The sequence below is a fragment of the Takifugu flavidus genome, chromosome 9 (genome assembly GCF_003711565.1).
Source record: "Takifugu flavidus isolate HTHZ2018 chromosome 9, ASM371156v2, whole genome shotgun sequence".
NCBI lineage: Eukaryota > Metazoa > Chordata > Actinopteri > Tetraodontiformes > Tetraodontidae > Takifugu > Takifugu flavidus.
Window position 1 is genome coordinate 9,538,623 of NC_079528.1, and position 26,067 is coordinate 9,564,689.

At 41.6% G+C, this 26,067-nt stretch overlaps 5 protein-coding genes across 7 annotated transcripts; 4 read left to right on the forward strand and 1 right to left on the reverse strand.

The window, feature by feature from the left end:
• The first annotated feature begins 622 nt into the window (after positions 1 to 622).
• Positions 623 to 4,835, forward strand: LOC130531293 (uncharacterized). The gene is made up of 10 exons (XM_057043238.1): positions 623 to 771; positions 1,089 to 1,146; positions 1,981 to 2,102; positions 2,188 to 2,323; positions 2,400 to 2,684; positions 2,801 to 3,133; positions 3,228 to 3,409; positions 3,642 to 3,734; positions 3,815 to 3,895; positions 3,985 to 4,835. Exons 2-10 carry the CDS (start codon positions 1,095 to 1,097, stop codon positions 4,201 to 4,203), a joined length of 1,503 nt encoding a protein of 500 aa, XP_056899218.1. The 5' UTR covers positions 623 to 771; positions 1,089 to 1,094; the 3' UTR covers positions 4,204 to 4,835.
• Positions 4,836 to 5,019: 184 nt separating this feature from the next.
• On the forward strand, positions 5,020 to 9,333 carry prpf19 (pre-mRNA processing factor 19). The gene is made up of 16 exons (XM_057043237.1): positions 5,020 to 5,223; positions 5,416 to 5,565; positions 6,051 to 6,127; positions 6,300 to 6,441; positions 6,568 to 6,641; positions 6,717 to 6,782; positions 6,894 to 6,935; positions 7,054 to 7,128; positions 7,228 to 7,303; positions 7,404 to 7,513; positions 7,602 to 7,757; positions 7,851 to 7,920; positions 8,001 to 8,174; positions 8,263 to 8,345; positions 8,475 to 8,580; positions 8,667 to 9,333. Exons 1-16 carry the CDS (start codon positions 5,205 to 5,207, stop codon positions 8,762 to 8,764), a joined length of 1,518 nt encoding a protein of 505 aa, XP_056899217.1. The 5' UTR covers positions 5,020 to 5,204; the 3' UTR covers positions 8,765 to 9,333.
• Positions 9,334 to 9,955: 622 nt separating this feature from the next.
• On the forward strand, positions 9,956 to 16,530 carry tcirg1b (T cell immune regulator 1, ATPase H+ transporting V0 subunit a3b). Its single transcript, XM_057043890.1, has 21 exons — positions 9,956 to 10,190; positions 10,984 to 11,107; positions 11,242 to 11,320; positions 11,407 to 11,555; positions 11,661 to 11,756; positions 11,925 to 11,989; positions 12,071 to 12,197; positions 12,295 to 12,377; positions 12,605 to 12,698; positions 12,883 to 13,095; positions 13,189 to 13,339; positions 13,425 to 13,564; positions 13,670 to 13,827; positions 13,901 to 13,991; positions 14,080 to 14,198; positions 14,344 to 14,557; positions 14,670 to 14,780; positions 14,865 to 14,951; positions 15,066 to 15,186; positions 15,337 to 15,508; positions 15,835 to 16,530. The coding sequence occupies exons 2-21, from the start codon at positions 10,991 to 10,993 to the stop codon at positions 15,926 to 15,928; spliced, it is 2,481 nt and encodes an 826-aa protein (XP_056899870.1). The 5' UTR covers positions 9,956 to 10,190; positions 10,984 to 10,990; the 3' UTR covers positions 15,929 to 16,530.
• Positions 16,531 to 17,183: 653 nt separating this feature from the next.
• On the forward strand, positions 17,184 to 18,635 carry mrpl18 (mitochondrial ribosomal protein L18). Its single transcript, XM_057043906.1, has 4 exons — positions 17,184 to 17,454; positions 17,529 to 17,697; positions 18,139 to 18,373; positions 18,449 to 18,635. Exons 1-4 carry the CDS (start codon positions 17,367 to 17,369, stop codon positions 18,524 to 18,526), a joined length of 570 nt encoding a protein of 189 aa, XP_056899886.1. The 5' UTR covers positions 17,184 to 17,366; the 3' UTR covers positions 18,527 to 18,635.
• A 47-nt stretch (positions 18,636 to 18,682) lies between these two features.
• On the reverse strand, positions 18,683 to 26,054 carry si:ch211-203d1.3 (protein phosphatase Slingshot homolog 3). Of its 3 annotated transcripts, none has more exons than XM_057043897.1 (17): positions 25,905 to 26,054; positions 25,021 to 25,181; positions 24,132 to 24,169; positions 23,879 to 24,050; positions 22,995 to 23,110; positions 22,830 to 22,898; positions 22,319 to 22,384; positions 22,019 to 22,201; positions 21,814 to 21,907; positions 21,596 to 21,724; positions 21,340 to 21,386; positions 21,064 to 21,210; positions 20,605 to 20,805; positions 20,342 to 20,510; positions 20,155 to 20,271; positions 19,970 to 20,059; positions 18,683 to 19,881 (listed from the first exon to the last, which is right to left on the reverse strand). In XM_057043897.1, exons 2-17 carry the CDS (start codon positions 25,066 to 25,068, stop codon positions 19,744 to 19,746), a joined length of 1,824 nt encoding a protein of 607 aa, XP_056899877.1. In that variant the 5' UTR covers positions 25,069 to 25,181; positions 25,905 to 26,054; the 3' UTR covers positions 18,683 to 19,743. The 3 variants fall into 3 exon arrangements, with proteins under 3 accessions (XP_056899877.1, XP_056899879.1, XP_056899878.1); XM_057043899.1 differs by having other exon boundaries at positions 20,170 to 20,271; positions 25,905 to 26,053; XM_057043898.1 differs by having other exon boundaries at positions 25,021 to 25,218; positions 25,905 to 26,040.
• Between the last annotated feature and the right edge of the window lie 13 nt (positions 26,055 to 26,067).

Consider the following 26,067-nt stretch of genomic DNA (forward strand, 5'->3'; position numbering starts at 1 on the left):
AACTGTGCACTTATTTAGGCCATGTTCCCCTGTGAGGCTGCAGCCCTCATTTTTAGTTATTTACCTGAGTTTTGGACGGACCTTTACTCGCACATCAATGGTCCCAACATAACAGAGGAGATTATTTGTGTGCTTGTGTCACTTTTAGGGCCTTCTAAATCCATTAACTCCATTTTCCAGTTCCTTCTGTGAAATTTTTCTTTGATTCCTGAGCTGTCTTTATCTGCTGGTTCGGTTTTGATTGTTTTTCTGGACTATCTACTGGTACGAACTTGGCTTATATAACGTTAAAACTTTCTGATCGTTTGTCTTGCATTCAATTCCCACCAAACCGGTTCTGCATTGAGACACAACGACATAGTGTATAAAAAGAGGAACATCAAATATTTTCATGAAAAGGTTATTAAATTATATGCTAATCATGTGTATTTAATCGAAGATAATATTATCGATAATTAAATAATAATAATAGCATTTAAACACAGGCTGATGTTGCTAAACAGGGCATTTTTTTAAAAAAATATTGATAATCGATGAGTTTGAAAAGAAATAAAATTCCACAAATGTAATTTTCAGGAAATGTATCATGTGCGTCTGCGTCTTTAAAGAAGTGCGTGAGTGAAGCACAATGCGCCGCAACTTGAGGAGGAGCTGCGCCATTGGCGGGTGCGCATGCGCACTCTGTTGTGAACGCTGTTGTCCTCTTATCTTAAATCATAAAAACATTTGTAAATATTCAGGGGCGGATTTGACCCGAACGCATGCACACAGGTGAGTTGACGTGATAGGCGCAGTGGCGAACTGATCATTTTAGGTCTCCATGGTAACGATGACCACAGAGCTCTGCGTCGTTATGTTGGTCGTCCCATGGAAAATATGTTGGACATCTCGGTTTCCGTGACATCAAATAGAGACCAGGGCGGCTCTGTTCCAGTGTAAACTATTAATTATCATTAATGTTGAGGGTTTGGGACAAAAGTCCCTCCGGTTGTAATCTGGCTCCCTCTAGCGTAACGATCGATAAAAGGATTGATGATCACATGGAGGACTTTAACGATGCAGGTGATGATTCTGATGTTTCTCCACAGGTAAAAATGTCTTTACCTGTCCTCCTCACGATCCTGCTCATCCTTCCACTTGCTGCAGGTAAGTTTAGAATTTTATTCCAAAGTATTCATTAAATTGCTTTAATCGGATCATGTATCATCAGCAGATTTTGAGGTTTGTATTGTGAAGTGGTCGTGGTCTCGCTAACAGTTATTCAGCATCCTAACTGTCACCTAATTGTGTCCAAAACTTCCCTTATAAAGAATTCTCAATAGTCTTATCTGTAGTTTGTTGGTAATAAAAACAAGCCTATGTGAGAAATTCTTCTGATACATGCTGGGCAACAATTTGAAAATATAGAATGGATAGATATGGAGAGATAATCTTAAATTTTCCATTCAGGCTTTTAATTGCTTAAACAGCTCTTACCTCTCTCCTAGGGGTTGTGGACATTGTAACACTCAAAATGTTGAAGTGTTAGCAAGGGCATCATTTGGAGGCACATTCACTGTTTGTAGGAAACCAGAGCTGCGCCTGGAGGCAGAGACTGGTGGCCACTTACAAAATTCTGTATTTTCTTATTTTCACAGCAGTAATAGTCATATATATCTAGAGTAGACACTGGATGTTACTCTTCTTGCAATCTATAATAACCTTTGTAACACTCAGCATAACAGTGATGCAAGCAAACAGTATTTAAATGGAATAATTGCACCATTTCTTAATAAATGAAATATCATTATTGTAGTCAATTAAAACAAGCTTTTGTGTTACTAAATATTAAATTGAGTTCTGTTGGAGAAAATCTAAAATAATGATACGTTCTGCTGGTTTGTAATAAGTTACTTAAAAGCAACATTTTGTTCCAATGTGTTCTCCTGTGATATACGTTACCGAAAGGTATTCTTACATCCTACATATCCATTTCCACAGGCGAGAGGCAAGTCTTGTGTGCTGGGAAGGAGTTCCGTCTGCCCGTGTATTCAACGTCTAGAACGGTGACGTTTACGCCTGACTCTGGTGAACCGAAGCGTGTACTGCTGGAAAACACCTCTGTGAGTGAAATTCTTCTCCTGCTGTCCGTGTTTTTTGTTGATGCTGTGCACCAGTAGCTAAAACCTCTGGATATTGTGCCTGCAGGTCAAGGACCCACGGTTTAAGCTGACCAAAGGTAGGATGTTAGTCCTGAGAGAGGTGACGGAGAGCGATCAGGGACTTTATAGTATCAAACTGTTATCGGGATTCACATACGAGATACTCCAGCTGAAGGTTTTAGGTACTTTAGTCTGACCAATTTATGATCATATTTCATGAGCTTCGCACTGATTTGTCTGTGTTTTGTGCTGCTTCAGATTGCATAGCATCATACCAGAGGTACTACGGGGAAAACTTTGAGCAAAATATTCCTGAAAATGCTGCCCTGCTGGAGTTTTCTCCCCTTGGTGCTCCAGCAGAGGCCATGCCAGTTGTGCTTTGGAACCGGACAGACACCGAGGCCGGTAATGCCGGCCGAGGGCGGCTAGAGCAGGGTGGGAAGGTCTGGGTGGCTGAGAGAGTCTCGCAAGTGGACCAGGGCAACTACACCGTGAGGAACGTCAATGGAAATGTGCTGTCATACAGCAGACTCACTGTCCGAGGTGAGACGGAAGATGATGCTGAGCTGACTGGCTGACCCCATTCACATCTAATGCTAATGTTTATCGCTCTCTTTCCATCTGACACCCTCTTTCTCTGTTCATGATCCTGCAACCAGCCCATTCTTTCAACTTCACTCGTTTAATCAAGCAGTCCATGAGCCTGCCCCTTCCTGTTTCTCACGGCAACCTTATTTTCATCCCCACTCAAAACCCTAAGACGACCTCCCTTGATGAGTCTGACCCCGGGCCCTATTATGGTCCTGTGCAGCTGATCCGCGAGGGCAAGATAACAGACAGTGACCTACGCTACAAGGGCCTCATTTCTTTCAGGGTGGACGGTTCCAAGAAGGAAGTTGTCATTGTGAGTCTGACCACTGGGCACAGCGGCGTATATGAAATCAGGGACAAAGATGGCAACCTGGTGTCATACACAGTGTTGAAGGTCGGCGGTGAGTCCCAGGGTTTTGTTGAAATGTTCTCAGTGCACAATGAAATTCTGTGCTCCTTTCACAAAAAACACATCTTTGTCTGTGATTTCTACAGAAAAACAAGACAAATGGAAATCATTCTACAATTCCATCAGTGCTTCTTCTGGCGTGATCGTGGCCATGACTGGTTTTATCCTGTTCGTGAAGCGATATCCAGCTTCCACCATCGCGCAGCTCAGAGCTCGCTTCAGAAGAAGGCGAAAGCCAGTGGTGAACCCTCCAAGGGTGAACATCCATGTAAGAATTTCCTGACAGTGCAATACTCTCTGAATATAATATGCATGGCTGTGATTGGAGGCATTTTTACTTCTAAAAGGAGCATCAATGAGAGCCACTATGAATGCACAAATGATAATACAGGCATCCAACCTTCAGCATAAAACACATATATTCACATCATCACAGTGTTTGTTAGCGTAGACTGGAGTATGTTATGCTGATTTTGGTGCGCCTGTGTTTATGTGTGCAGGATTACAGCACTCCACCTTCAGGCAGCAACAGTAACACTCAGCAGCCCGAAACGCCCAGGAAGTGGACAGCCAGATCAAGTCCAAGTCGAACTGTGGGGCAAATTGGCCAAACGATGTGAATTTGTGGGATTGAAAAACAGTCAGTAAGGAGGGCTTTTCTTTTCTTTTCCAGGGTCCTGTGAAGGTGGATACCCCCAAAGCTCAAAACCAGGCATTAAAGAGACTGACAGCTTCAGACTCATCGTACCAGAATGTAAATATTAAACTCTAAAACTCAATGTATATATGTCACAGAGTGAAATGTCTCAAAATGTACTGTATTTGCTTATTTGTTCCTTCTAGACTTCATCTAATGACAAGGAAAGATCAATTTCTTTTTTTGTGCCTGGACCTTCAGACTGCCTTCACTCCTCTGAGGACTGCATTCAGTTTCCAGTTAAGAAAGACACCAGCAAAGGAAAACAGGGCAAATCACACGACTACTTCTCTGCACTCCCATTGGACACGAACATCTCCGACTCCAGCAGTGTTTACACATCTGAGAAACTGAATATCTGTTAAATCAAAGATTAAGTGCTGAGGGAAGAACAAACATAAAGAATCATGCACTGAAAATCTTATGGAAAATTAAAACGGAACCTGTGCCTTTTTTTTCATTTGAACTTCCTTTTTAAGAGTATAAGATAATTGCATGTCAATTGTGATGTTATTCACCTGATGCACGAGTCGTTACATTACGTTACATTAAATACATTCAATTTTAATAACAGTTAATGGTGTTCCGACATCTCCAGCCGTGACCTACCTCCAGAACCTCAGGACCTACGCTGACCATACTGAGTGACTGTATTTGTGCTACACCGCCTAGTGTTTCTAAATATTGTTTTTGGTGTTAGTTGACACATATTTCGACCATCCTCAGTAAGTGTAATAAAGTTAAAGCTATAATATATCAAGGTCAACCTTGAAATACTAGTAGATTCATTATTTAAAATGTAACTTTCCACCAAATATTGCAATGGCAGTCTGAGATACTCTTCCAACTTAACTGAATAAATCTTATGACAGAACAGGGCTATTTATTTTATTGACGGACTCCAGGTCCAATGATAAAAAAAACAAAAATGGTTACTAAAAAATAAAACTCTGTGTTACAATGCCTTTCTGCCAATAAAGTATATACGTATATCACAGTATATTCGTTTGTATTTATTTTAACACGCACTGTCGTTAGGGGGAATCCCTGTACAAATAACACCAAAATATGTTTCACAGACATTTTTCTCCTGTTTACCTTTAATTTGGAGTACTTACGCTAGAGGCTCTGCTGCTTCTTCAACAGCTGTTTGTGTGCGGTAGGGGGCAGTAAAGCGCCCGTGACACCCGGAAGTACCAAGCGAGGAGCGTCGAAGAAGTTGCGTTTGTAGCGGCAATGAAAGAACGGCGTGTTACTTACACTTTGAGTCAAACATAAGTAAAGTATAAAGTAGCGTTATTAATTACACGATATAGGACCAACTGGATTTCATTTTTAGAAGTAACGCCATAATTGTGTTGGGAAAATGTCTTTAGTTTGTGCAAGTAAGTGAAACTGGATTCATTCATAGAACGGATGCACTGCTTGTAAGCTAGGTTGTGGGCTAAGCCTGTTAGCCAGGTTGGCTAACATTAGCCGCCATGCAGCGCTACATTGTGCTAGTAACAAGTCAACTTGTTTTTATGGTATATTCTTGTGCAGATGTGTATTTGAATTGTCATTGCTTTTTCTGCTAGTCTGCAATGAAGTGCCGGAGCACCCTTGCGTCTCCCCGGTGTCCAACCAGGTGTTTGAACGCAGGCTGATCGAGAAGTACATCGCAGAGAATGGGACGGATCCGATGAATGGGCAACCGTTGTCTGAAGAACAGCTCATAGATATAAAAGGTATATGACTCTCTTAAACCTAATCACATGCCAACAGTAAAGAGTGCATTAGATAGCCTCATTTGTGCATTTACAACATATAAATGGAATTAACCCCTGGAGTGGAATGTTGTAACTACTGTTTGCAGTATTTCAATCATGATGCACATTATGTTGTTTGTGCTCTATTTACATGATGTGTAACGTATATTATAATCAGAACAAATAACACTATTCCTAAGGTCAACCTCCAAGGCGTTCAGATCCTTTGGAGTTTTGGTAAATGACAGCTATTAGAAGGGTAAATAGTTGAGTAAAATTACATTCTATGGCCTGAAAAACATCAGTTGGTTCTAGTATCAAAAATAACTATACAATTGGTTATTTACTTCCATCAATAGGCTGATGTGTAACAATAGAACATTTTTAATCCAGCAAATCGCTGTGCGCATTTTTAAACATAACATTTGTATATTTGTTTGAACATGCATCGTTCTCTGTTTTAGTCTCGCATCCTATTCGGCCAAAAGCCCCCTCAGCAACAAGCATTCCTGCCATTCTTAAGTCACTTCAAGATGAGTGGGTAAGTAATGTTGAACAAAACTGCAAGCCTATACTTCTATGTCATTAGGATATTTTGAATGTCTGCTTTGAATTCCATTGTTCTTTTAAATTGATGAGCAGAATCCATTTTCAATGACTTAAAAAGGTCCTTTACTGATGCAAAAAGGAAATCCGTTGTCTCTGTTTTGCAGGATGCTGTTATGCTTCATAGCTTCACCCTTCGACAACAGCTGCAGACTACTCGCCAAGAACTGTCGCATGCTCTGTACCAACATGATGCCGCCTGCAGAGTCATTGCTCGACTCACCAAAGAGGTCACTGCTGCAAGAGAAGGTGCGTATTTTGAGTTTGTGTCATTATTGTAAAGGTGTAATGGTCAGACGTATCAACTTCCAAAATCTGTTACACACACTATTGCGAGAGGGTTTTTCTTTAATTGGCAACTTTAAATCTTGACAGCTCTTGCTACACTCAAGCCCCAAGCTGGATTGGTTGCCCCCCAGGCTATTGCTGCCTCTCAGCCAACTGCAGTGGTAAGTTATCGGCTTTATCATTTTAAGACAATAAACATGATTTTGCTTGACGTGGTGTTGCTGTCTGTATGTTAGGGTGCTGGTGGAGAGCCCATGGAAATTAATGAACAGGTGGGAATGACTCCGGAGATCATCCAGAAGGTAAAATTTAGTTTATTTGCTCTTTTTGTTATCTCACAAATTTTGGGAATTTATTTATATTTTATAGTTTAAATTTGCAAATTCATTGCGATCCCTTATTCTCAACTGCAGCTCCAAGACAAAGCTACCATCCTCACTACAGAAAGGAAGAAGGTATTTTATTATTATTATTACTTTGTTGGTGGTGGTTTTTTACTTGTTTATTTTCATCTGTATCATCTTTGGTGCCCTGCATATATTCATCTTTGTTTAAACGCCTGTTTTTCTCTAGAGGGGAAAAACTGTCCCAGAGGACTTGGTTAGAGCTGAGGATCTTGGCAAATATCACCAAGTGGCCTCGCATGTGGTGAGTTTCTATTTTTCTTTCATTGCATTTTTCCACCTATTTATGCACAATTTTCTTTTATTGAGCAATCATAATAACTTGTACTTGTGTTTTCTTCAGGGTCTTCATAGTGCAAGTGTTCCTGGTATTCTGGCTCTGGATCTGTGTCCTTCAGACACCAGCAAAGTTCTCACTGGTACATTGTTTTTATTCAGGAGTGGATCTCTGCAATTGATGTTTTTAGAGTTACAGTCAAGATGGCTGGTGGCTTTAATAAACATCACCTCTTTTCTCAGGTGGAGCTGATAAGAATGTGGTGGTATTTGACAAAAATGAGGAGCAGATTGTGGCAACATTTAAGGGTCACACCAAGAAGGTCACCTCTGTTATTTACCATCCATCCCAGGTATTTTCTTGGAATAAGAAAATTTGCCAAGGCTATCTAAAAACTAGTTAAAAGTTTTTTATCCTTACGCTTGTTTTTACCTTCCCAGTCTGTGGTCTTCTCGGCATCTCCAGACAGCACCATACGTGTGTGGTCTGTCACTGGGGGCAACTGTGTCCAGGTGGTACGTGCCCACGAGGCTGGTGTCACCGGGCTCTCCCTTCATGCAACTGGAGACTACCTGCTTAGCTCCTCTGAGGATCAGGTGTGTGTCTGTCTCTCTGTGTGCATCCTGACAAAAATGATAAAGCTGCCTTGTTAACTTGATTAACACTCATCTTTTCATCTTTCTGTACAGTACTGGGCATTTTCTGATATCCAGACCGGTAGAGTGCTCACCAAAGTCACAGATGAAAGTGCCGGCTGTGGTCAGTTCCTTGTTTGCCTTTTATAGTCTGACTAAAATTACTCTAGTTCCAGGAAGTAGTGATTCTGTCTGTGCCCACAGCTCTGACCTGTGCTCAGTTCCACCCCGATGGTCTCATTTTTGGCACCGGGACCGCTGATTCTCAAATCAAGATATGGGATTTGAAGGAGCGTACAAATGTGGCCAACTTCCCGGGCCACTCTGGACCCGTCACCTCCATTGCTTTCTCTGAGAATGGATACTATCTGGCCACAGGTTAGAACTACTGCCAACTTCTGTTCTTTGAAGCAACATACAATATATCCCAACCTGTTTATTTATATTAACATGTAATTGCATCTAGGCGCTCAGGATAGCTCTCTGAAACTGTGGGATCTGAGGAAACTGAAGAACTTCAAGACCATCACTCTGGACAACAATTATGAGGCAGGAATTTATAGTGTTTTGCTTGGCAAACTTCATGTTGAAGTCAAGCGGCCTGTCAGTTAATGCACATCTTACCTAATGTTTCCTTTTTATTAGACTGACATCTTTTCTCCCTTGTGTTTGGTTCAGGTGAAATCTCTCGTGTTCGATCAGAGCGGAACCTACTTGGCTGTTGGAGGATCTGACATCAGAGTCTACATCTGCAAGCAGTGGTCTGAGGTCCTCAACTTTACCGGTGAGGGACTAAACTCCACTTCTCTTGTCTGTGTGTTATTTAGCATTTCAACAATTTTCACCTGACTTTTCCCTCTCCACTCCTAGACCACACTGGATTGGTGACTGGAGTTTCCTTTGGCGATAATGCTCGTTTCTTGTCCTCTGCAGGAATGGATAGAAGTCTCAAATTTTATAGCCTGTAGAAAGGGAAATGTTTAAGATTAAATAGAGAGGCAAGTTAAGACGGGAATAGAATCAACTTTGCTGGACAGCAATTTGACATTTACTTGTGTGATTTTTGGCTTAACTTTTCATCCCATCCAGCAACAACATCTTGTAAAACTGGCTGCTATATAAATCCACAGCCGCCATGATAGGATTAACTTTTACTTATGTCTGAACTGTAAATGATGTGAAATAAATCACATCTGATGTCAACGGGTTTGTGTATGAAAGTTTGTTCTTAGTTCTTTTTGCCGTGTGTTTTATTTGTTCAAGTGTTGGTGTGAGCACAATCTGCTTTTTAATTGTAGATCAGCTTCTTTCAGTAACATTAGGGTGAGAAGAACATACCGGTACATTAGTGTACAGCAAAAGTTAATGGACACCAATAGGTGTTCCAGAGTTATTGGCATCTAAACTAGTCCTGTTTAACCCTTTCCCTCCTTTTAAATTTTTTTTTTTCCCAATTGTATATCATTTGCCAATTTCAAATCTGCCCTTTTTCAATGAAATAAACTATCTTTTGTATTGCCATTTATCTGGCTCAAGACCATGAGTTCTGTGTTGATATTCTACCAATATAAGTATTCAAAGAAAGATAAGAAGAAATGTTGATTTTTATGTCATAAGACTATTTTTAAAATGAAAACTCTAGAGTAAAATGATGGGTGTTACAATAGTGTGAAAGGCAATTTAAAAAGAATCTATAGACTCATTGGACACTGTGTACATTAATAAGTATAAAATGTATCAGATCTGGTAATTATGAGTTAGCCGTCCTAGAAACCTCAATACGGTCACGCTATAAACGGAAACGCTCCATTATCGTGCAGCTGCACTCTTGGGGCCCTTATATATATAAAAAGTCGTGCTTGTTTGTGTTTAAAAGTTCTTTGACAAATACATAGTTTTAGTCTTCTGAGTTTAGTTTCTTGAACCTGGAACATCCATCCATCCATCTTCTCACAGGGTGGCGGGATTAACACGGAACATATTTCTCCTAATTAAAGGAGTCACGGCACTAATTTAATTGTGGCAGCCCACATTCAGCAAAGCCACGATTCTACACGTTCTATCTGCAGACCGACAAATAAGACAAAACCACTCGTTTGTCGGCAGACATCACTGTAAATTTAACAAACGTGTCCAAATTCCTTCACCGTGTCTCAAATCTACGCCATTTTTCCAGGCCGTCTCGTGGCCCGAGCGCGAGCGGCGCGTCACCCGTCACATGAGGCCGCGGTAACGTGACTTCCACAAACAGGAAGTGGACCGAAACCGACAACTTCACAAACACGTCTGAGTTTCTCGGGTGAACGCTGACCGGTGGCTCCATCAGGGCTGTGGTTGGACAGTAGGAGTCCGATTAGACAGATTAGAGTCCGGCGACGGTGAAGAGGCACATCGGTGAGATTTCATCTTCTTTTTATTCGTATGTGCTTAAATGAAGCTGCTTCTATCGACAGTCTGCGGATGCCTTCATCTGTTCAAATCATACTGTTGCTTCTCTGCGTTGAAATGGTCGCAGATCTACTCTTTTCGTTTCCTAATTTAGATTATTATAGTCTGTTATTATCATTATTTACTCTGCATTTAAAAAAAACCCGACACGTACCCAAATCCAAAGCCCCATTATCAGAAGTGCTTGTGATTTTATTTTAACAGACTTTTTTTCTTTATACCACATTATTTTCAGTCTCTTTTTAAAGCTTATGTCTTGTGTTTTATTCACTTTTTTCAAACATAGTTTAAAAAGTTGTACTGCAACACTTTAGTGGAGGTTTTGATGTTTGGAGTTGTTGAAAAGGTTTCATTGTTGTAAATGCAAACCAAAATTGAACATTACATTTATTACATACACGTCGTACATTTAGCTGGCTACGTGACATTCGATCAGCACTGCATTGGCTTTCATGACAGAGGAATTTGACTTACAAATGGGAAGCAAAAACTGAAGTTGCTCAAACATGCCTATGCAACAATGGAATTCCCTTGTACTCATTTAGAAAACTAGTCACCCGTGTGTTCTTGATTTTAAACTCTTTGTTGTTCCTGTAAGGCTTTAATTGTGTTACTTGTCAAATGGTAACCTTGGATCATCACTGAATCAACAATCTTATTGCAGCTGTGATCTCCTCGCAACAATGTTCTCAGGCAGATTTGTTAACAAGTGGACCACTTTTTCCTTCATTTTCTGCAGGTAAATCATGGGCTCCTTGTTCCGCAGTGAGGAGGTGTGTCTGGTGCAGCTCTTCCTTCAGTCCAGCTCAGCCTACAATTGTGTCAGTGAGCTGGGAGAGCTGGGATTGGTTGAGTTCAGAGATGTGAGTTCACTCTAGGATGGTTCTGGACTTAGTGAGAATGTTTTTCCTGTGCTACCGTTTTCTTTGCTTTATTTGAGTCATGCGCAAAGCCTTTTTTTCTCTGTATAATTGGATCATCTGCTCTCTTTTTATAGTTAAATCCAAATGTGAATGCCTTTCAAAGGAAGTTTGTTGGTGAAGTCAGGCGATGTGAAGAACTTGAAAAAACTTTTAGTAAGTATTTGCTTACCTTTTCCCAAGTATATCTAAGCATGATTTAATCTTTTCTGCTGTTTCTGACCCTTTTTTCTGCCGTTCAGCATTCTTGGAGCAGGAGATCAACCGTTCCCTTACACCAGCATTGCAGGGTCCCCTCCCCCCTCCATACCCAACGCCTTTGGCTCCTCAGCCCCTTGAACTTATTACCATAGAGGAGGAGAGCGAAAGGCTGGCCAGGGAGCTCAAAGAGGTGGCCAAGCTCATAAATCAATCAGCCTCTTGCATCATCTTTACATAGTCCAACTTGGCTGTAGAAAACATTTTACCTTGAGTGTTTTTTCATGTCTGACTTTAGGTGTCCCAGAATCGTGACAGACTGCGGGCTCAGTTGACCCAGCTTTGTCAGTACCGGGATGTTCTGACCAGGACACACTCTATCACAGCATCAGAGGTATTTCAAATATACAGTGACCACTAATAAACATTTGTGAAAACATACCCGTTTAGTCAAGCTGGCTAATTTTCAACCATAGTCTCTGGGGCAGGTGGCTCTTCATTTCTTTATCTGTTTCATGGTGGTTGACAAGAATGACTATTCTGTACTGGATTCTTCTCACAGGCACCACCACCACCTGCCCTTGAAGGCCATACCCTGTTTGAGAACCGCCAAGATGTCCATCTGAGGTAGCGTTCTCTAAAAGGGCTGCTGAGATTGTTACTCTTTTTCCATTTTACACATTTTTATTCATTTCTCTACTTCCTCAGCTTTGTGGCAGGAGCGGTCCATCCATGGAAGGTCCCATCATTTGAAAGGCTGTTATGGCGTGCTTGTCGCGGATATATTATTGTTGATTTCAGGGAAATGGAGGACCGGCTTGAACATCCAGAAACAGTAGGAAATGGGAGGGAAGGGGTGGTGGATTTTGAACTACTGAATGGAGTTTCCCCATGGGCATTTTAGCAGCTCTTTGCTGTCACTGCTTTTACAGGGGGAAATGGTGCAGTGGACAGTGTTCCTTATTTCCTACTGGGGAACCCAGATTGGACAGAAAGTGAAGAAGATCTGTGACTGGTGGGAAAAGTTTTGCATCAGCTCATTTGGTTATAAGTGCAGTCTTGATTTTAAAGTGTCCATTTAATAAAAATCAGATTACGGTGAATTCAAAGTGGTCAAAAAGTAAAGGCTTATGTACAATGAACATTTGGATATTCTGTTTGTCACAACAAGGACAAAGATGAATAGGTTGATTTTCACACCCCTGGCTGTATTGCCTATTTTCTGATATTCTGGTTTCATAGCTTCCATACGCAGACATTTGCTTACCCTGAGAGCTCAGCTGAGAGGGAGGAGATCCTCTTGGGACTTCAGGGCAGAATTGAAGATATCAAATCGGTAAGGGTCATACATGAAGACAATAATATTGTGTAGAATGCAGATTATCTTCATAATGTTGATGGCTGTGTGGATTAAAAATTACAGGAAAAATACTGGGAGGGTTATTTTAGATTACTTTTAGCAAATGAGCGATTCAGTGACATGTTGCTCTAACATTCACTCTCACTTCCCTCTGCCCCAGGTGCTTTCGCAGACTGAGGCCTACTTGCAGCAGCTGCTGGTTCGAGCGGTGGCCGTGCTGCCACAATGGAAGGTGCGCGTGCAGAAGTGTAAGGCGGTCCAGATGGTGCTCAACCTCTGCAGCTCTTCAGTCACAGACAAATGCCTGATTGCTGAAGCCTGGTGTCCCACAGCCAAGTTGCCAGAACTGCAGAGCGCTCTCAGAGAGGGAGGGGTAGGTCAACAGAAGGCAGCACAAATGTGGAGCTGCAGGATAGAAGTAATTATGAATCCCACTTGTTTTGTTCTGTTTTATCTGTCTCACCAGCGGAAAAGTGGCAGCGCGGTCGATTCTTTCTACAACCGGCTGGCGACCTCTACGCCTCCACCTACGCTGTTCCCTCTCAACTCTTTCACTACAGGCTTTCAGAACATTGTTGATGCTTACGGTGTAGCAAACTACCGTGAAGTTAATCCAGGTGGGACTGTGGACTTCTAAAAAAATACATTATTTTTCCTCTTTTGTCTTTAACTTGACCTGTGCCTGTTTGAACGCCTCCACAGCGGTGTACACCATAATAACCTTCCCCTTCCTGTTCGCGGTGATGTTTGGGGACGTGGGTCATGGTCTATTGATGACGTTGGCCTCCCTCTGGATGGTCCTTGAGGAAAAGGACCCGAAACTAAGGAACAACAGCAATGAGGTAATTCAGAGATATTTGCGCACTCTTGAATTGTGTGATTAACTGTGTGAACAACAATAAGAAATGCAGCTGAAATGATATAGAGCTGAAATGTGTGTGTTTCAGATCTGGAGGATGATGTTTGGGGGACGGTATCTGATTCTGCTGATGGGTCTCTTCTCTATCTACACTGGGGCCATCTACAACGAGTGTTTTAGCAAAAGCCTCAGTACTTTCAGCTCTGGGTGGCACGTAAAGCCCATGTTCGATAACAACGTGTGGAAGTGAGTGTGGTTCTTTTAAACCGTCTCACCTTTTTTTAAATTGCACTTTGGTTGAATCTTTTTTCCCATTCAGTTCGTCAGTCTTGTCAGGGACCCAGTTCTTGTCCATGGATCCGGTAGTACCGGGCGTTTTCACATCACCCTACCCATTTGGCATCGACCCGGTATGGATGACACACTCTCAGTCATGAGCCCTTTTAAAGTTTTTTTTTTTTTTACTACATCTAACGCCCATCTTCTTTTTTTCCTCAGGTTTGGGGGCTGTCTAACAACAAACTAACTTTCCTGAACTCATACAAGATGAAGATGTCAGTCATCATTGGTGTCATTCACATGACGTTTGGAGTCTGCTTGTCATTCTTTAACTATGTGTAAGTAACAATCATCAAACATAATAGTTGTATCTCGAAGCAATTCTCAAAATGGAAGACAATAGTTATGCTGTTTGAACAAAATTAAATAAAGTAGTATTTATCCTGACTTTAATTTGATGTTGTTTTTCATGTTTATTTCTAGGCACTTTCGCCAGATAAGCAGTATATTTTTCGTGCTCATCCCTGAGCTGATCTTCATGTTGTGTCTCTTTGGCTATCTGGTGTTTATGGTGGTCTTCAAATGGATCGTCTACACCCCTGCCCAGTCTAAAATTGCTCCCAGCATACTTATCCACTTCATAGACATGTTCCTCTTCACAGAAAACGAACAAAATCCACAGCTGTATAAAGGACAGGTGTGTGTTCATCATTCATATTTACACATATGACCATTTGTCAACACCTTTCAGGTGCACCAGAGGAAAGATGAACCAGGCCTTTAACAGCTGTTTGTGTCCATGATTATAGGGTATTGTGCAGAAGGTCCTGGTGGTTGTGGCTGTGTGTTCTGTCCCAGTCCTCCTGCTTGGAAAGCCCATATGTAAATATTTGACATTTAAGAACAGACACTTTCACATGGTGAGTCTGAGTTTTACATCAACTGAACCTAGTTCTCCAGTCAGTTGTGGGTTCTGACAGATTTCTGGTTTTCTATAATTCCAGGAGGAAGACAGACGTCCGCTGGTGGCTGACGACAGCAACATTAACACCCGTCAGGGGGAACTGGACGAAGGAGCGGCTGGCGAGGAGGTAAAAAAAAAAAAAAAGAGGATGTACCTGTAACTGAATTCAACAAGTTGATGATATGGGAGTCACATGTGTGTTGTTGTTCTGGTGTAAATGAGGAAACTGTGATTCCTGCAGGTGTTTGATACTGCAGATGTATTAATGCATCAGGCCATCCACACCATCGAGTACTGCCTGGGCTGCATCTCAAACACTGCCTCTTACCTCCGACTATGGGCTCTAAGTCTGGCACATGCACGTGAGTGGAACACACCGTCACACTATCATGACACACACACTCTTTCCGCTGTCAAATCAAACAGTTCTTCATTCAGTTACTCACACACTATTTTTTATTTGTTCCATGTACTGGTTTCTGTCTGGTGACAAGTTATTTGTGTCTTTGCAGAGTTGTCAGAGGTGCTGTGGGGCATGGTGATGCGCATTGCATTGAAATGGCAGGGTTATGTGGGAGCAGCGATGCTCTTTGTGATTTTTGCCTTCTTTGCTGTATTGACCATCTCCATCCTGCTCATCATGGAGGGACTCTCAGCTTTCCTCCATGCGCTTCGTTTACACTGGTAAGAAAATCCTGGCTTAAGCTTTGATTACTGGGTGAGGTGTTTACCTATACCACATATCCATGATGCTTGGTAAATAGAGTTATTCATTTATTAAAGTCACCAGGTTTCTGCAGAGAAGCTTCTTATTGTCATTTTCATGGTTTTGGCCTCAGATGATTATTAAATGGAAAAAAGGTTCCTTTTCATGAACCATATCAAATTCACTCAGTACATTTCATCTTACACATGATTATAAGTCATATGGCTCTGGTGCTAATCAAACCCTAATTCTTTTCTTGTGGAGAAACCTCTTTTATGTTGACATTTCCTTTCCTCTCTTACAGGGTGGAATTTCAAAACAAGTTCTACAGCGGATCAGGCTACAAACTGAGCCCTTTCTCTTTTTCTTCAATGATCAATGCTCCGCCTGCTATATGACAGACCAAACACTGCATATTGACAATGGTTATGTTAATCACTGTACAGTAGCAGTTTTTCTGTCTTAGATTTTATTGTCTGTTAGCTTTCAAAGTTTAATTAACTTGCAGAATGACCATGATGGTATCGACTGTTATTTTGCATAATGAGAATATAACAATTGCATTTTCTCCAATTATGAGAATTATTATGTCATCACTTTAGCAATCTTTTTTTGTAATGTATTCATTTGTCATTACTTATTAGCCCAAAGTAATTTACTTTTACAGTTTACTATTCATAGTATGAACATGTAATAGATTTGAAAAGGGAATGCACACCAGTTCATCTGTTTTTCATAACAGGGAGTGATAAATGTTCTTCATGAGCCAAAACTTAATTTCAACATCACCACAAGCACAACATAGAACATAACGTTTATTAGCAGTAATTGTGCCTTATGCAAGATGGGTGTTTGTTCAAGAACTATGTCTTTTGAACAAATCACAATTATTATAATACCGCAAATTTGAACAGAATGTTCAGTTGTCTCATTTCTGCCAGTTTGCACTGTGTGATTTATCAATTTTGAGCTGAAATTAAACCTGATTTTACATGTGCAATACTATTCTTGAAAGCATTTCAATAAACAGGCCACATTTATTTTTGAGTTGCCATGCCATGTATTGGGTTGATTAGGAAGATTAGTCATTGAAGTCATAGTTTAATAGACTTCAGCATAAATACAATACACCATGTTGTACACACATTTAACTTTCAAATAACCAACCTTATGTCAAAGACTAAGTTTCAATATTTACTTTATTCATCCCCGTAGGGAAATTGAATTGTAATAGCAGCCTACACATGGATGAATATAACTAGTGTATAGACACAAATAACAGCATTGACCGGATCTTGCGAGCAATGTACAACGTTAAGGTTAATGTTCCTATAATTCAGACATAGATTGTTTCCTCGAAACACACTAAATTTATCATTGCCATTGATCATGTAACATCAGTACAGTATACCTTTATTTTTTCCACCCAATAACACAATTGATGTGGATTTAGTAAAGAAAAAAGTCCCTAAATTGTTCTGGGGGGATAATACCTCAAAGCTGTTTTTCCTTAACGTCATTTACTTTTTGTTATTCAAAGACAAGTGCTGTTTATGTCCAGCACAGCCGAGGCAACAGGCAAAATAATAAGTAAAAATGGCGACAAGCGAATGGACCATTTGAAATGCTTGCTTGTTTCTGTCCGTGTCACATTTAATGTAACACTGAGTGTTCCGGATGTTGTGCGAATGTCAAAGATGGATGGCGATTTACGCGTCTCCCTTTATCCTTAAAGTATTTGGAAGATTAGAAATAATCATTTTAACCTTTTCTGGGATATAGGACTTTACCTAATGTAACATTTTAGAACCTGCTCTGACTGACATTGTTGAGAAAATGGCTATGGCTGAAATTAGTCGAGGAATACGACTGCTGATGGGTCAAATTCAACGATGTCGCTTTACCGTGGGTACAAATCAGAAAGGTTGGTGTATTCTTTTATATTGCCTTTAGGTTATCTGTAAATATCTTATCAAAAATGCTTTCCCCCCTTCACAGCTCGCTGTCTGAGTCACGCAGCCTCTCAGCCGGAGCCTTGTGAGGATGGAAACGAAGCTGTGAATCCGACCTTTGTGAACAGAAACCCACGGAACCTTGAGCAGATGGGTTTGGCTGTGAAGGACCGGGGCTGGAAGACATCATGGCCACATCGTGCGTTTTACCACAGGTTTGTTTGAATGTTCGAGTAACTTCCATTTTATTCGACACATAGGAGGGAACGTTGAATATCTGATATTACATTTATTTAATAACTTAACCAAGAAGAATTATACCAGTTTTTGCACATTGGGGTTCAATTATATTGCTGGCAGCCAGTTAATAAAATATTGGTTACTAACACAAATGGCCCAAACCGTAAAATTACGTTGCGTTACCCTTTCTTTAATTTTTAAACCTTTCACATTCTGCTATATTTATATTTAATCATCATCTTTTGTAGAGAAGGCTTCACCCCATCTGTTCTTGCATACAAAATTAACACAATTAACTAGTGATTTTGAAGGTTAACTACATGTACTTTAACAAAATTACTTTTAATGACAGAAATGCGCTCGATTGTAGGATTATAACATGATGTCCTTGTATTTCTTCATTTCCATTCCCCTAGGTTGGTTTTTACTCGCACTCAGCACCACGTTACAGCAGAAGTGTTCTCCAGCAGTTCTCCTATCCCAGTCCTCTCATGTTCAACTAAGGAGTGGGCGCTGAAAAGAGAGTTGAGTTCCACAACCTGTGTGGCGGCGTGCCAAGCTGTCGGAGAGGTGCTGGCACATCGATGCCTACAGGCTGGGATCAACAGGATGGTGTACAGGGAGATTCCCTGGGCATATCGCTCTCAAGCTGTGAGTACAGGCAACACCAGTGGCAGTTGGGTTTCCCCTTCATCATGACAAGCTGCATGTTTTTCACTATTTCAGATTCAGTCGTTCAGATCAGCAATGAAAGAAGGAGGAATCATCCTCAGCGAACCCAGAAGAAAGTTTTTCGTGTCGTGATTTTTTTTTCTTTTTATTAAAATCATTAATTTTGTAGACATGTTCTGAGGCCCTGGCTTACAATAAAAGTGGATGATTCTAGAAAGAAAATAAAATGAAAGTACAACTACTGGTTTTCTGGATCTGGTCTCTTTATAAGAGGCAATACCAAGAGACTGGATGGGTTATTTTTTTACTCAGTAATTGTAAACGAAGAAACAGTGCAGAAGGAGGGTGCAATACAGGAACATGATGCTGGCTCAGTTGCTGAAAACACCTGTGCGTGAACAGTATTTGTCTCAACATTAGTGCATGCACATTGAATTGATTACACTTTTCTTCACTGGATAACAAGTAACACCAGCATGCAATAATTCATTGATAAGAATGTCTGACATACCGGTACTAATAATTTACCCCTATCCATTAAATGTCTATAAATACTTGAGGAAAACCTGAACAGTTCACTGTCTTACATTGGCATTAAAACACATAACATGCAACCAGGAAATCAGCAAATAAGTGCTCAGACATACAAACATGTATAGGTGTGTATATACTCAATATACGGTATGCATGATCCAAATATGTCTGGAAGAGTTACATTTCCATTATAATCAAAGACAGAGTACAAAATACACCATACAGCCTCCATTTTCTCACAAAAAAAAATGGATTAATTGATTTTCAGGTTGAAGGCACTCAATCAGCTCAGGTATTCAAAGGGTTGACTGTTAACATATTCATACAAAGATTTGTATAAAGTCATTGGCACATAAATGGTGAATCTATTTAGAAAACAACAGTCGCAACACTTGACCTGTATTGTTTAATAATGCACGTCAGGAAAACTCCCATTTTGGCATCTTCTGTTCAGGGAATGTGAAATATATTTAAAACCTTTGTAATGGAAGCATTCAGTTCATGGAAGAAACTAAAGGTGAAGAATAATTGCATAGACATCATCTCAGGGAAGCAGGAAAATGACAGGAAGCTACAGCGTGAAGGGAGAGACGGTCCACCTGTGTGAGCACATGCTCCGCAGAAGAACAGGTATACAGCCATTTACTCTGATCTTCTACTGATTTCACTAAAAATAGTTGGCAACATTTTTTTAAAAATCAGCACTTCACTGCCACTAAATGTTAACCAACCTGAGGACTCAATCTACAGGAGGATCAGTGTGTAAACACTGTGTCTAAGCACTCTCTCCCTCCACTTGTGCGTGCTTCATCTCCTTATGTTTCACTTGAGCCTGCGTCCGGCCGTCTTTGGGGGTCAGGTGAAGCGTCTAGGCACGCTCTCTGGTGAGTTAGACCCCGTCGACCTTGGCTACGCCTACGTTGTCCTGGAGAGCGCCTTGGACTGCCAGGACACTTTCAAAGTAACAATGAAAGTGATGTGAGCACATGCTCATGGGATGAGCCCTTGTGTAACAGCTACATTGTAAAAAGAGTGAATTACCAGCTCTTTGTTGACATCCTCCATTTCACTAATGGACTGCATGAGCGAGAAGAGGTTCATCCTGCCGCTGCGATTCACACTCACAGGAATCTCGAATTGACAAAAAACAATTTTAAAGTTTAGTGTATGAGTGGAAACAATAATAAAAGAGGTTCAGACAGTCTCAGAAGAGTCTAAATATGTACTGTTAACTGGCTCACCGCTTCTGGATTGTCTCCCGTGACAGCAGGGTTGATTTCTTGTGGCGCTGAATGCTCAGGCTCTGTACTGGCATCACCCTGGGAGGTGGGCTCTCCAAACACCTGCAGGGGTTGGGCAGATTTAAAACAGGTGTAAGGATTTCAATGCTTCAACAATGAGGATGGAACTGACCTCACAGGTTTCCTCCGAGTCATCTTCTGTGTCTGAATCTTTGTGATCAGACAGACTCTCTTCATCCCCATCTTCTAGGCCTTCATCATCATCCTCATTCTCATCCTCCTCCCCTCCTTCCTCCTTTCGTACAGACCGTCGCCTCCAGAGGGCACTGTGGCGCTGCTGGCTGGAACCACACCAACATACAGTATATGAGAATCCTCTCAGAGGTTTTCAAGCAGTTCCCCTGCTGTCCTGGTGGACAAACTCTGGAGTCTGACCTGGCCTTGAGGATGCCGTCATAAGTCTGCAGCTGCTTCATGAAGGCCTCGTTAGGTTTGATAATAGAACGGCGCTCCTTGACATACGCTAAGGCCACATCCAACGGCCAGCGCTGCTGCTTCATGGCGTAAGCGATCACAGTGGACCCAGAGCGGGAAATACCCATTTTACAGTGCACCAACACTGCCTGACCGCTCTTCCTGCCACACAGGGGAGAAATTTCCTCAGTGGTTTGGACACTTTACAATAAGGCACCTGATCAATTGTACTATGAAAATAAAAGTGTCAGTATATTAACAGTGTGTGTAGTAACTCAATGTACCACTAGAGGGAGACTGATTTTCTCTTCTGCAGGATTATTTGGCAGAAGTGTTGGAACCAAGTTACTTATTTTTTTACATCCTTACTCAGAAGAATCATTTTAAACAGCCCAACAGATATCAGGTTTTCTGGATTACCTTGCTGTGTTAATGAATTTGTATGTGTCTGTCCAGTGCGGCAGTAGGTCAGTAGTTTCCTCGTCATACAGTCTGACATTCATATATGTGAAGGAATCTGGGAAAAAGTTGTCAATCTCCCTCGTTACATTCAGAATGTAGCCCACACTGGAAAGCATACAAAAACTGAATCAGTCACAGTGCTAACTCAGCAGAACACAATACATATCAGGGCGGTAACAACTGCATGAGATGCTGACAAACAGGTGCATCAATACACAGAGGTATAAAACTGACTTGTTTTTATGCAGCTCCTCCAAGTTAGCCGCGTTCCATTCTGAACCCTGAAACCAGATAATTAAACAAAGGATTAGACAAGGCCCCTGAGGGCAAAACGGAAAGGACTCAGTGGCGTCTTCCCTATCAGTGTCAACACGGATCTCCTTGGAAGAGGAAGTGGGAGTCACATGATTGCACACACTTGTCAACGACAGCATTTAATGATTCCTCACTTAAAGACTGTCTATCATGTGAAAAACTAGTGCTTACTCACCAGGTAAAGATAGTCAAATATTTTGGAAGGTTTGTCCATCTGAGCGATGGTGACCAAGATCTCATTGTCAATGTACTTTTTAAAGGGTTTCATGTCAAATCCGATCCTCTCCTGCAGGGCGTCGTAGACCTGCAGAGACAAAGAAAACATTCAATCACGCAGACAATTTATTTTCCTTGTTAATTTTGCACGAAACGGCTTCCCGTTATAGGTCTTACCATCCTGCACGTGAGGTTGTCCAGATCTTCAGTACTCATGATGTCCGTCATGTGCTTTTTGATCAGCTTTTCCTTCGAAACGCTATCTTCCGAGCTTTCCATAGGAAGACGTGAGAAACTTAGGTGAACCCTGATGCAATTATGTGTAATAACAAGTGGTACAATATGGAAATAAAAACTATTTAGAGGTCTGGTCTGTTCTTACACACGTTCTTCACTGTCCCTCCGCACTGACTCCAGATCAGTCATGGCCTCCCACTCATTGAGGCAGAAGCGGTCTGACTCTATGTGCTGGTGGTAGTGTTGGGCCCATTCCAGGCCGTTTCCTGGGATCACCACTGCCTTGAGTGCACGCTCGCAGCAGCCATGTAACACCTGCAGCACTGACCTTACAGCAGCAGAGAGCAGAAAGGACAGGTAGTAACGTCCATCTGAAGATAAAATATTTTAGGAAATGGACTGCAGAGTGCTGCAGTAATGCAGTTACAGCTTGACGCTCACTCACCACATGGTCTGCATGGAGACGGGCTTAAAAATTTTGGTCTCTTCAGCTGAGGTTATGCTGAAGCCACTGCCAAGAAGAGAGGAGGTGTTATATTGAGTAAGATAACTCAGCTATTCAGTGTGAATAATTAATAGTTCTTGTGAAGAAATCAGAAGGAAAGAACTTGAGGAAATGACCCGGCAGGAGGCCTGATGCCTGCTGATAAGAGCTGTGGTGATATGACAATTACAGCCCAGATCCGTTACAACGTGGCCGAGTAGAAGACAAAAGGATCGCAGGCACGTTCGTGTGGACTGTGTTTGTGTAATAACAGAAATATGCCAGCCATAGTTTACTTTCACGTGAGTCTTTATGTCCATTAAGAGTCTGAGTAAGAGACGTTTAACTTATCAAGCATGATCTAACTTCATATCTAGCATTGACATTTACTTGGAGCCGGATATTAGGAAAACCTCTCTCTCTCAAAGTTCTCATCACCTTCTGCTTTTCACATTTAAAAAGGACATCTCACCCATCTCCATCCAGGTACACCTGTGTGTCGCTCCATATGGGCATAACCAGGCCGATGGTGCAATGATCGCTGCAAGGAGGAGGGGTTGAAGGCACAAACGAATATCTTATCAATCACAGAATCTAAACTTTCACTTTCTGTGTCATGCTACGTGCACACCCAAACCTTTCTGAGTTAGGGAAATCCATGCCTAGCAGTAAACTCTCCTCTTTGTTGCCAAGGGTGGAGACAACGATCAGATATCTGACCCTGACCGAGCTGACGGACTCCAGCTGCACCGCCTGCGAGATGAAAGGAGCAGCACAAGATATTCAGAAAGTTACTCATTGAACTATTTTTTTTTTCTCCTGACAAAAGTAAATCATCAATCAGAGCCCGGAGTTGGCTAATCGATAGACGTAAGGTTTATTATCATTGCACAAATAGATAAAACAAAACTTCCTTTAGCAGCAATCTACAGCAGCTAAATGTCAACGATGAATTAAAAACAGTTGCATAGTATCGACTCTGACAGCGCCACATGCAGACTGTTGCAGGAACCAGGTTCATTAAAGTCTGTGTTCTCAGATCTCTGTGTGAACAACATACTTGAGTATGAGTATTTAAGGTGGCCATCACCATGGCAACCTCATTTCGCATGATTAGAATTATTCTCACGTAAAAAAAAATCATCGAAGCTTATTTTTTTAATGAGTGAGAAATGAGTCACATCCTGATATAACGTGTTTCTCTGGAAAAGGAAGCTCAGCCGTTCTCTAATTTCAGACTCATCATATTCAAATCTACAAAAGGTTCAAGTTTCAAAAGAACCTGCTTCCGGGAATATTTTCATTCATCTCAAAATCTGTGGGGGATTAACTTGGAATGTTGGGAGCCCCTGCCTGACTTTAACAATAAGCCCTAAATAAACAATGTCTCTGTTCAGCCAATAAAGCAGCAGATCACACTAATAAGCTGTGAAACAGTCCCACTGGTTCCTCGGGGAATACCCTCAGTGGACCTCCCGCCTCTCTTTGCAGGGTTTGTTGTAGATAAAGGCTAACACTCACCAGCTTCATGGTATCTTCTGGCCTGAGCTGCTCAACCATAGCATGAAGCTGTCTACTCTGGGCGTCTGGAGCTTTTTCACTTTCCTCCGTAGACGACACATCTTCATCACGGTGTGCATTCTCCTCATCTTCCAGCAGATGAACTGCCCCCTTCACGAGGGCAAAGCTCTCTCTATGGGTAGAAAGGGCATCGGTCAGTGCACAGCTCCCAACAGGGGCATGCTTTAATCGGCTATTTAAAAACAACACAGACCTTTTCTGGAGTCTCCCTCGTCTTTGGAAGGTCTCATCCTTAATAATGAAATAAGTCACAACCATCAAAAATATGACTGTCATGCAGGTTTAGTGCTGCAACCAAAGGTTTCAATCGGATGATACTTTTGAGTTATGGGCATGGAGATTTTCTTTACATTCCATAAACAGACTGCAGTGTTTCTGTTGTGTAGACTGAAATATGAAATATCACCTCAGACAACATGCACTGTCACAAACAAGGGGCTGGGCAGTAAAAACAGTAATAGCTGGCAGTGAAATTGTAGTAGGAATTCAGAACTGTGATGCCATGAACCCAAAAGGGAAGAAACGAGTAAAGGAGCAGTAACAAGGGTTTGTGGGAAAAGGAAACTTCCCACTGTAATATTACCTGTTATGGAACTGACAAGTCCAGACAGAGTCAAACAAGGAAAAAACAGGAAGAGATGCGGGCAGGAGCCAGGAGAGGAATGATGGGGTGAAAAAGGGGTGAAAAAGAAAAGAGCACAAGAGACTAGAGTGAATAGATTAATGTAAATAAATATGCAAATCTGGTCCTGAATGCAACTACACTCCACAAATATGAATTAATGAGGGCTCAGAATCAAAGCCAGGCATTGTGTTCAATCGTCTGCAGGACAGAATAAGCGAATAAAAGCACAAGAGATGACTAAAAAAACAGAAGCTGATGCAGTAGTGCGAAACAAGTGGAAAAAAATACAGTGACAGAGCATTTAAACAGTGAAAAGAGGATTTAATCAATTATTGCAACAATTCTAAAAGATTTTGGATAGTTGACATGTTAAACTGAGCCCTTAAACTGAGTTAAAACATGTGACAAAACCGGAGTGAATGCAACTATTGAGAATAAACAAAACGAAGGAACTCACCGGAGGGGTGGCGAGGGATGGGGTCCTACACAGAGTCAACAGAGCCATCAGCACAGCACAGATAGAACGCTGCTCAACCTGCTGTTGGCAAGCTCAGACAGGCTCTGCGAGTTCCTCAGCCAAAAGCCCACAGTGGGAGGGAGGGTAAACCCTTGTACAGTCTGAAACGCACACAGATGTGTGACTGCAGCCAATAATCTATGTGCCAAAAGCTCAGGTCGACGTGTGTAAAAGATTCACAGAGTCTATGTCATTAAGTTCACCTTTTGATTTTGGTGGAAATGTGCAGATTTAAGTGGTTATATTGACAGTAGGTATATATGAATAAAGAGGACGGAGGCATATTGTAAAGGTGTTGCATGTAGCGTCATATATATATATATATAGATGATATACTGTATTGACTCCATATACACAGATGCAACCCTTTAGTATACATGCAATAAAACAGGCTACGAGAGACAAAACCTCTAATTAAACAAGTCTAATTATTCATTTTCTCCTTGTGCATCGAGGTTTGCATCTGTGACTCTGGGGGCAGTGTGAGGTCGAAATTACATAACAAAACCCGGAGGTTCGTATAGAAAAATGTCTGCACTCAAGTGTTCAAGTGTTCCCTTCAGCCTCTGCACTGCTGACCATCAAATGCCTCCAACCGAGCGGTGACGCCTGGCTTTATGCATCACAGAGCCCGACATGGCCCCGGCACGGTGTACACAGGTTAATCAACGGCGTATAAGTGGTCATTTTGGTAAATTGATGTCGTTTGTTTGGCTTCTGCAACGTAAACGGGCTCCCCGGTTCATGTCAAGTCGACGCTAACGTTAACAGCTGTCGATCAGACGCGAGAAGGAATAAATGAACCCCGGAAGGGTCAAACTTACTGGCGTTTATAAAGAATGTTCTCCACTCAGGTTTCCTGCTTTCTAAAGCCTCTCGTTAGTTCCTCAAGTGGAGGTTCTCCTTATTCCGCCCAGTGTTGCCGTCGTGTACGCGGACGCCGGACCAGGGCTGGAGCGCTCCGAACGCGCGTGCACGACGCTGGGT